This window comes from Harpia harpyja, chromosome 11, assembly GCF_026419915.1.
Source record: "Harpia harpyja isolate bHarHar1 chromosome 11, bHarHar1 primary haplotype, whole genome shotgun sequence".
NCBI classification, from domain to species: domain Eukaryota; kingdom Metazoa; phylum Chordata; class Aves; order Accipitriformes; family Accipitridae; genus Harpia; species Harpia harpyja.
The window spans coordinates 24,294,364-24,305,170 of record NC_068950.1 but is presented as its reverse complement, the minus strand read 5'-3'; the positions used below and the strand labels follow the sequence as shown (position 1 = coordinate 24,305,170).

The 10,807-nt window shown below is 37.4% G+C and overlaps 1 protein-coding gene across 2 annotated transcripts; it reads right to left on the bottom strand.

The window, feature by feature from the left end:
- Positions 1 to 298: 298 nt before the first annotated feature.
- VCAM1 (vascular cell adhesion molecule 1) lies at positions 299 to 8,706 on the bottom strand. 2 transcript variants are annotated; one of them, XM_052802250.1, is made up of 8 exons: positions 8,535 to 8,705; positions 7,542 to 7,820; positions 6,556 to 6,873; positions 5,663 to 5,935; positions 4,738 to 5,004; positions 4,027 to 4,293; positions 2,223 to 2,489; positions 299 to 918 (listed from the first exon to the last, which is right to left on the bottom strand). In XM_052802250.1, exons 1-8 carry the CDS (start codon positions 8,584 to 8,586, stop codon positions 758 to 760), a joined length of 1,884 nt encoding a protein of 627 aa, XP_052658210.1. In that variant the 5' UTR covers positions 8,587 to 8,705; the 3' UTR covers positions 299 to 757. The 2 variants fall into 2 exon arrangements, with proteins under 2 accessions (XP_052658210.1, XP_052658211.1); XM_052802251.1 differs by lacking the exon at positions 2,223 to 2,489 and having other exon boundaries at positions 8,535 to 8,706.
- Positions 8,707 to 10,807: the final 2,101 nt, after the last annotated feature.

The following is a 10,807-nucleotide window of genomic DNA, read 5'->3' as shown; positions in this document are numbered from 1 at the left end:
ATTTATTGGCAGCTTATATTCTAAATGAAGTGTCTAATTTGGCTCATCACAAAATAACAGAATTCTGACACTGATTTGAGAATGATTAAACTCTACAAAAATACCTCAGCTGTCCTAAAACTAACTAGACTATAATCCCAGATACTTTCTGAATAATATTTAAAATAAAATGTTTCACTTACGAGCCTCGAGATCTTAAATTAACTTAACTAGGAATGCACAGCCCAGTGATTGTGTAACTTCATTGAAGGTACAGCGTTTATGGCAATATGAGTGAAAAGAGAATATTTTCCAAACATTACCATGAGCAGACAAATTGTATTAAAAACATTCACTCTGTAGAGTAATCCAAAATAAAATATTATCATCTGATCAGCCCAAGTAATGCTGATTTACATCTTTGAATTAACAACATTTCTCTGTACAGTTGCAGTAAGACTGCAATTTTACAAACTGATATTCAGTTGAACATATTTATAACACAAATTATACACTATGTACAAACCTAGTTCTCCAAGGAACTCTTCGTTCAGCATGCTTCAACACAGAAGTGATTTACCAGTTTCTAGGACAGGATGCTAGCATTCCCTTTAAATTAAATACTGACACACTTATCAAAACATGAAAAAAATCCATTTGCTATCACATGGCAGTGTTCTTAAGTCATTTGTTTGTTACCATATGTTATAGAAGAGTTGAACCAGTCACAACAATAAATAACATTGCTTATTATGAACTTAGACTTATATTCATGCGATCACACTTTCAGCCTGAGCGCTTTTACAAGACTGTAGGATCCATTTATCTTTGCTTTTCTTGACACGTAGATCAAAATTGCAACTACAGGTACTGCTATTGCTGTTACACAGGAGAATGCAATTATCAGTGGTATCATTTGATCTGTTTTTTCCAGTCTTCCTGAAAATGGAGACAAAAGGAGGAAAAAATTGTGTAAAAACTGATTGAAACAGAGATATATATATATATTACTGTAAAAGCAGTGTTATTAATGACCTTCATTTGGAACACTAGTTCTGTTTTCGTGCACAAAGCACATTTAAAATGTTTTCCTTATGCTTTTTTCTTTAGTAACTCCATATTACACACTTGAATTCCTAGCCACTATCTTGGTCTTGAATTTGCTGTGCAAGTTCAGACCCATCTGAAATCATCTACAATGAAGGATACTGTGGAGCTCATGAAGAATACAAGAAGAATATAATATATTTTACCTAGGAAACATCTGGGGACATTTCTACCTCCAGGAAACAACGCTTCAGGAGAAGACCCATGTTTAAAAAGTCCAAATTTTAGACCTTTTTGAGAAACAGAACTTTCTCTGGATTAGTCTCACCGTTCATGCATGTGGACAGAAATACAGCCAGGATCCACCTTTTTCTGGCCCTATCCTTACAGCTACTGCACCAACTTGGGTAAGAGAGATAATAACATCTACATTGTAAGGAGGTTTGTCCTGGTTTTAGCTGGGATGGAGTTAATTTTCTTTCTAGTAGCTGGTATAGTGTTGTGTTTTGGGTTCAGTATGAGAAGAATGTTGATAACACTGATGTTTTCAGTTGTTGCTAATTAGTGTTTATACCAAGTCAAGGATTTTCCAGCTTCTCATGCCCAGCCAGCAAGAAGGCTGGAGGGGCACAAGAAGCTGGGAGGGGACACAGCCGGGACAGCTGACCCAAAAGGCCAAAGGAATGTTCCATACCATGTGATGTCATGCCCAGTATATAAACTGGGGGGAGCTGGTCTGGGGGGATCGCTGCTTGGGAACTAACTGAGCATCGGTCAGTGAATGGTGAGGAATTGCATTGTGCATCACTTGTTTTGTGTATTCCAATTCTTTTATTGTCATTTTATTATTGTTATCATTATTATTTTCTTGCTTTCTGTTCTATTAAACTCTTCTTATCTCTACCCACGAGTTTTACCTTTTTCCTTCTGATTCTCTCCCCCACCCCACTGGGTGGGGGCGAAGTGAGTGAGCAGCTGTGTGGTGCTTAGCTGCTGGCTGGGGTTAAACCACAACAAGGTTAAATACAGCTTATTCTCATCAGCTGTTCTATTATTTTGTTTGATTTGGGGATTTTTTTTAGGTTAACTGCAGTACTGTTGCACAAGGATCAGCCATGAGATAGTTGTGCTCACCTTGACACAAAATTCATTAGAAAGTACGAACAAAGTAAGTTCAAGGCAATAGATCTACCTACCTACAACAGATATCTCAATCACTTTGACGTTGTTTCCAGCCTCATTGAAAACATCAAGCAAATATCTGCCCGCATCATTTTTGGTGACATTGTAGAGTATAAAGGTTCCATTCACTGATGACAGAATAATTTCTTTCTCCTGATGGACTTTTTTCAGGACCATCTGTGATGGTGGGTTACTGTACGTGCTACATGTAATAGTGACATTTTCTCCTTCTTTAACATTTTCTGATGGATATACTAACACAGTAATATTTTGGGGAGGAACTGAAAAGAAAAGAAATGCAAGGTAGGATTTAGTAACAAACAGAAGCAAAAAACTCATGAGGTATCTACAGCTTGTACACACAAAGTACTAATCCAGTTAATGGATTCACTATAATATTCAAGCATGTAGCTTCAGACACTGCTCTGTCACTAGCTATCCTTCACACACTGCTGTCAACAGCAGCTGACAGAAAGAACATTTTATCAATTGATGGAGTATGTTGCATATCTTTTACATTATATGGAGTCTTTTCTTCTTTTCTTATTTTAAAATCACTGTTTATTCATTTGAGTTCATGAAAGGACACAGACCAACAGACCCAGAGGTTGATGTCCTCTTTCAACAGAAGAGAAATAGGGAAGGCAAAGGAAGGAGTCCTAGAATAGTATTTTTTCACTAGGTTCCACAATTTTACATCCTGTTTTCAAAGGTGGAAGCGGAACTATGAAAAATTTTGAAGCAGCAATTGTTTTGTGCATCTGCCGTTTTGGACAGTTTTCATTAGCACTAAGATCCTACCACTTATGACAAGAACCTGTGCAACTCATCTCAGTTTTTTTAAAGACAATTCATTCTTAATGGCACTGAAGTGAAGATGTCATTCTGTCTGTCTAAAATGAATCCTAATATTTACTCTGTACAGTAGCTATTTTAACTAACCTTTGACATAAAATACTATGTGCTGAGACTGTTCTCCCCATTCATTAATGATATGCATTCATATGTTCCTGCATCCTTTAGCTGAGCCCTGTCTTTGGTATATTTACCACCTACTGCTTCAAGAGTAGTGATCCCATCACGTATTTTCTTTCACAGAGTACTCTGAACAGATGTAACATCTGCAGATGTGCAAGAGACGGTAACACTTTCTCCTTGTATCACTGCGCTTGAAGGGAAAACTGAAAGTGTATTTTTTGGTGCAGCTACAAAAATAGTAAAGAATAAGAAAGAGAGATGGATTAGTGGCAGAAGTGATCCCTAAGCAATACACTGTTGCCATGCAATAAACAGAAGCAGTGGGGCTAAAGCAGAGAAGTCTGCTTACTACTGAAAATGAAACTTGCTATCATTGCATGTAGGTTGAGGAATCAGCATTTGGTATAGCTTTAAAGCAGCTTGCAAGAACAGGATAGACTCATAACTTAAAGGAGAGCCAAGGGCTGTAATACAGTCCCTCCACAGAGATTTGAGCATGTACTTTCTCTTTGAATCTCTTGTATGCAGGTATCTGGATCCTCCACTGAGACCTATTTGGAAGAAAATACGGGCACTGCATAGCTTCTTTGCCTCATGCATACATTTGCCAAATAGAAGGAGTAATAGAAGCTCAGCTGACCTGAGGACTTTGCATATGCTATCTGTACCAAGACAGATTTCACCCTTCATTGTTTGAAGCTTCCTAAATGACCTAATGACATTAGGACCACCTTTTAACTCCATTGACATCAAAGACAGAATTCCCCCATCCTTCACAGATGAGATCTGGACCTAAAATACATAAAACAAAAAACTTGTGTTCCGTCTTGTTCTACTAACCTTGAACAAGTAATTTGACAGCTTTTTCTTCTCTGCCAAATTGGTTATAAGCTTCACATTCATAAAGCCCCATATCTTGACTTTTTACATTCTGTATATGTAAAGTGGCATCTTTAAACATTTTCTCCAGCTCCCCAGTGGCCGTCTTTTTCTTCCAAGAGATCACTGGAGCCGGATTACCAGAACTAGTACATTTCATCATCACAGTTTCTCCTTCTTTAACAGCAGTAGCAGGGATAACAGAAATCATTGTATTCTTTGGTCCATCTGAAAGGAAGAATCCTGTAGTTAATCATCATTGGATTTTTTAGAGATGGATCCAACAAGTCCTACTGGATGCCAGGCTGTCAGCCTCCCAAAGTTAATTTCTTTTTCATTCTCAGAATAAGTAAAGCACACAGTATGGGAGCTTCCATACAAACTCTTTATAGCCTAAACATACTAACCAAGTACTTCTAAACAAGAACATTAAGGTAGATCAGTTTCTCGTTCATTCAGATCCTGACTTAAGACTGTCATTACATTAAAGACTTCATGTCTTTGTTTTGCTCATCTGCACTGCTCCTTTCCTTGGGGAATAGCAGAGGACTATGCTGATTTTTTTGTACTCACAGGGTTTTGTTTAGTTTGATGGTTACATTTATCACTGAAGTCAAGTGGAGAATTAACAAATTATCTTTAAATTATTGGGAAAACATTACACATACTCACATTCCACATTAAATGTTATTTCACTTTTACTTTTCCCAAACTTGTTTTCTGCTATACATTCGTAGTCTCCTCCATTTAGGAATGTCACAGATGGAAGAAGGAGAATTCTTCCCTCACTGTAAGACCCCATGTCTGCACTGTCGGATTTTCTCCTTAAAATAATCTTGGGAGGAGGGTTACTCTCAGCAGAACATTGTATGGAAACATTTTCCCCTTCTTGAACTGTTATAGAAGGCTCAATAGAGAGTTCTGTAATGTTTGGAGCACCTGCATGACAGAAGAAAAGGCTGTTATACTAATGAAAAAGTACTAAAGATGGAGAGGGTTTTAAGAAAGCAGGAATTGCTAGCCCAAGGATCTGTTCATTTTGGTTTTGGTCCCAGGCTCCATCTGAGGCTTTGGCTCTATTGAAACAGTAGTAGTAGTATCATCATCATCATCATCATCGTCATCATCATCAGTAGTAGTAGTAGCAGTAGTAGTAGTAGTAGTAATAATAATAATAATAATGTGTCCCAAACAGTTTTACTATTAAACGACTACTAAATGACTAAAACTACTAGTTCAAAGAAGGAGACATGACGTCCCTGTGAAATTGCTATGTATATTAGCATTTCAAGGAAATAAGTGTCCCCCACACCACCACTTTCCCAGATTCTTTTATCACTTTGAGTGTTGCACTGCAGGAAATGTATAGAGTTACGCATGTACAACAGCAGTACAGAGAGAATTTGCTGAAAATTAAGCACAGAAATGAAAAGCACAGCCCATGAAGAACAGCAGTAAATTGAAAGCTAAATCCTGAATATATAACAAGGAAGGCCCCATAATTTCCTAATTTTCAGTGTTTCAGCATCCTCTAACCCAACAGGCAGCTGCCAGTTGGGTACTGGATAATACAAGTTAAATTCAAGCAGACTTGTACCTTGTATGACAATGTCCACAGTTGCTTTCTCTGTTTTATTAGTTACCAGATTAATTACTTCACAGATGTACAGTCCTGAATCAGTGAAACGGGTATGGGGAACAGAAAGGACATTGTTTTCTACCAGATGCTGAATGCTTTCATCAGCCAAATGTTTTCTCCAAACTATTTGTGTTGGTGGGTTACTTTCAGTCACACAAGTGAGTTTTAGAGGGTCTCCTTCCATTGGCGAGTTGCCTGGAGATGCAGTAATGATAGTATTTTTGGGGCCAACTGGAAGAGAACAAAAGAAAGATAAGGTCAGTAAGTTAATGAAAAATGACATGCACATCTTTAACACTAGCTTCTCTAGAGGTACATGTCACGCAATATCAAGAAAAAAAAAGAATAATGTGTATTCCAGTAACACAGTGGAACAATTTTTCCACACATGATGAGACATTTAGCTTGCAGCTTTGAAAGATAAGCTAGACAAAATGTGTACAAATTTATTTATTTTTTTTACTCTTACATTTGTCTCCCTATTGTTTAGGTCTATAAACTTGGAACTGCTAAGCATACAATGGCAATTTTAAAAATAATTTTTTATCCGCATGCTGCCATTTTTCTTCTGGTCCTTACTTTTTGACTGAGCACCAGTGCCCAAGGTAAGAGAGTGAGAGAAGAGTTACTGAAGGCCTTACTTCTGTCATGAACAACAGTAGGTATTTAATGACTCAGTGACTGTTACTGAATACAACAGAATTCAACTGAATACAATAGATTATCTGCATAAATAACATATAAGAAGTTCAGATTATAAATGATTTATGGCACACGCTTTATAAGCCCATTCCATGAAACTTAACATTAAACAGTACTTGGTGTGAAAGCCCTAGAATAAAAATACTTACAGTTTGTATTCAGCTTCTGAGAAGTTACTCTTTCTTTAGGTTCAAAGTCCATATAAGCAATTGGTAACTTGGCCACACAGGTAATCTCTTTCCCAATATCTTCAGCCGTGGGATGAAAAGAATAAGTCACAGTTTTGGTCTCTGTATTTGTGCTGTCATCTCCATAAAAATCTTCCTCATGAAGAGTATATCCCTCTTTCTTTAGGAGTACTTCCAGGTGATCAGAAGGATACACATCAGGAATTTTACAGATGACAGTGACTGGTTCTCCAGCAACTAAGGATGGCCTGATCTCAATGACAGGATCGCTGGGGAAAGCTAAAAGAATAAAATCCATTTCTTTAGTCTAGCAGAGATGAGCTCTAGAGTCAACATAAGAGCAAGATCCAGACAACAAACATCTTGAGTTTAGAGGCATTCAGAACATGATGTTACCTCAACTTTATTACAAGACATATCTTGATATGAAGACATACAGGTCTTTTATAAGCAGTTCATACACTAACAGGAATTATATTTGTACAATTGTTGAAATATGATCACAAATAATCTAATAAGATCCAGCAAGGCACCTAGGCAGTGATACAGCTGCCTAAATATGGGCATTCAGATCAAGCCATACATTGGTGGCATCCTGTTTTCTGTGCTGGTGGGTTTAGACATTTGAATCATTCCCCTGCAAACTGCAAAGGCTTTGTTTTGTTTTGTTTTGTTTTCCCAGCTCTATGGATGTTTTGGGGAGTCTACATTTTGGCTTTCAAGTATTACCAAGAATAAGTACTAACTTCAGTGCAGAAAGCTAAGTAGAAAGGGGCTAAGAAAGAGTCCTGAACAGACAAAGGAATCTTACAAGGAAATATATGTTGAGCTATAGCAGGCTCATTATCCTAGCATTATCAGCTAACTGCCAACCATGATATCCAAAAACAATTATTGATTTTTTACAAATGTGTACTACTTCAAGAGAATTTTACATGTTTACTTACAGTAAAGTTCAACTTTGATACTCTTCTCTTTTTTCTCTTTCTCACCACAGAAGACAGTACACAGATAATCATGAGAATTCACAATGCTAACTGGATTCATAGTCAAGGTAGAGTATGTCCTATGGTTGTTCACTGTTCCTCCAAGGGGGTTGTCCATCTGGGTTCTCCAGGAAAAACTTGGTGATGCACAGCCAGTAGTATTGCATGTGAGTATGAGTGTTTCTCCAATCTGTGCAACAATTCTGTTAGCAGGTATAATCTCCATTTCAAATGCTTTAACTACAATAGGGAGAACACACATAAACTCAGCAGCATTCTCAACTTTTATTTTCCCATTTCTTCTCATGTTCTACTGTGACATGAGGTCATCACTTTGCAAGTTTACTTTACAGTTGTGTGGAGGTTAAACTAATAAAGCTCATACAGTGGTTTACATCTCCAAAATACCCCATAAACATTGCTATTTTTGTCAAGGATAATACAGACTCAGATGACTCTAACAGACAGTTCTCATGTATAAAATGGCATAAACCCAATGCTGTCAGTGAAAATAAATGTATTGGCACAATATAACTTTTTTTTGTCAGGTGGATCTGAACTTTGTAACTTTTGAGGGGAGGGGCGGTAAGATAGCAAGGACAACTGCAGAATCACTTTCAACAGGACATTTAGTACCAGACTTGACCGATACTGTCAGGGATGACAGTAAAAATCAAACATGCAGTGATATACTGCAGTTGTCTCCTAGACTGTCTTTTAGCAAACTCAGTAAGAAAATGACTGTGTCACTGCAGAGCATAGAAAAGCTCAAAGTAAACGTCAAAAAAACTTCCTGACATTTTGACAAAACTACTTAATTGACAGTTATATTCACTGAAATGTAAAAGCAACCAGAACAAAGAGAAATAAAGATCAAACAGTAAATTGTAGGTCAGTTTACACTTAACAAAATTAAAAACAAATAAAGCAAATGCCCCCATCCCCCCAACTTACCAGTCATAAACACATACAAAATTAGCAGCAGAGCTTGGCTTGTTCTTCCCATCTGTTTTGACCTTTGTAATTGCTGTTACTAGGTAAAGAAAGTAAATTCAAAAGCCGTGCTTTCTATTTTCTGTGAAGAAGCACAGTGAGATCCTGCTGCTCTGCAACAGTTTACTAGAAGAGAGCCAGCGCGCCGTTTATAAAGGCTCTCCTCAGGTGGAGCGGGAAATCCCTGGACGGGGAAACCCAGGGCGGGAGGAGACCCGCGCCGGGCCGTGGCCCCGGGCTCGGCGCCCTCTGCTGCTCCTCTCCGCACAGAACTCAAAGCCCGGGGAAACGGTCACCACTGACACTTCTAGTACTGTGCCTACTACACTTAAAAAGAGCAAGTCAAGATCTGATCCTACAAGTAACTGAATGGCGCTGTATCTCAGAGGGAAAAGTTATTCAAGCTTGCTTTCAATGCAAATATATTTGTAGGGCTGAGTCTTGAGCATACTTCTAACAATCCTTGGTTCTGTAAACAACTTTACCTCAGTATTCCCTTGGAAAACTGCGCTACCAGTTTTAGATGTGTTGTTACTCACGTTCCTAAGTATTTTGGACCCCTAAAAATGAAGAAACAAGTCAGATAACAAAAGTCTGGAGATCCGACTTGATCAGCTTGAATCAGGCTCATCCTGTTCGGATGAATTGAATGAACTAGTTTTCCCAATCCCTCTTTAAAAATGTCCCTAAAATGTCTCTCTTTCAAGAGGCTACTGCTATGCATTATGTTACTGATATGCCTCTCAGATCTCTTATGTCCTGTTTATGTATAATCGAAGTATAGCAGTTGATAATACAACTCTGGGATTATTTTCAGCATTCGGTTTCCAGTGGGTGTACGAATCCAGTTTGGAATGTCTGAGGACAACTATTACTGGCTAATATAGCGGCAATGTTATAAAAAAACTAAAATAACATTTTCAGTGTTTAATTTTCAGTTGGGAAATGCTATGAATGCAAATAATGGATAAAGGTTTCCCCATCTCAGTTGTTTACTTATTCAACTACTTGAGTAGTTCATATTGGTCGATTATGAATCACTAAATAAAAGCAGCAAGAAATTAAAAACAAAACATATATGCTTTTAAAATGTCTCTGGCAAATCATTTGGTATGTAATACTTTGGTCATTTGATGTCTGTGAAATATTGTCATCATATAGTATATTTTATAAACAGCACAGATTCAAATATCTAGTAAATGAGTAATAACTTGGGAAAATAAAGGCTGTAGTAACAATGCTGTAATGTTAAAGAAATTTAATTGCTGAAAAGCTGGCACTACATCAACATAATACTTTTTGAGTGGAGCAGATTTTACAGTTAATAACCTAATGCTAACTCCAAAATACCATGTTCAGGCAAGAGTAGTACCAGAAGATATAAGGCTCCTGGCTGGCCTACAGCCAGTGTGTCTTCTTCAGGAACTATTTTCTTCTGCTTTTTCCCTGACTGCAGCTGCCCCTACATTTGCATCCTCATCAAAGGACAGCTGGACAGCACAAGCTGCTACAGAAACACACTAGGTAAAATAAGAAGTATCAACCACTTTTTTCATACACCTATAATAAACTCCTAAATATAAAAGGGATGTAATGATTGTGGGAAGATGAAATTGTGATCTCAGGCAGAAAGTATGTCTTCAAAATAATAATAATTAATAATAACAACAATATTCAGAAATACAAAAAAACCTAAACAAGACAACCCAAGCATTACCCAGAATACAATAACACAGGGAAATCTGAAGCACCTAGCAACACCGAACCAAAAGTCACTAACGCTGAAATTCACTAAAACTGCCACACTGGATTCTCCCATAATATATTATTACCATCATCATTGTTTTTATTAGAGGGGGAGGAGGACGAAAAAAAATATTCTTGTAAGTCTCAGGAAATGCAAGCAGAGTACTGTTCTGGAAGTACTATTATCAAACCCAGAAATCCAAAATCTATCCAGAGTAGGCAACAATATCTACAGAATGTGATTTTACTTCACAGAAAAGAGTTTTGTTAAAGGAAAGTGTACTCTCTTAGTTAAGGTGCAAATAAATACTGTTTAATCATAGGCAGAGAGAAGCAAGAAATGAAACTCTTCTGCTTTGACTGCTTAAATAATCATAGGCTAAACTGAAGGAGAAAAGGCAAAATTTTCCCTGTTTCTGGGAAATCAGTTTCTAGATATAAAAATAGGAGGCCATATCCGCACGCTGGAAAAATTGTAATCAAGTCCT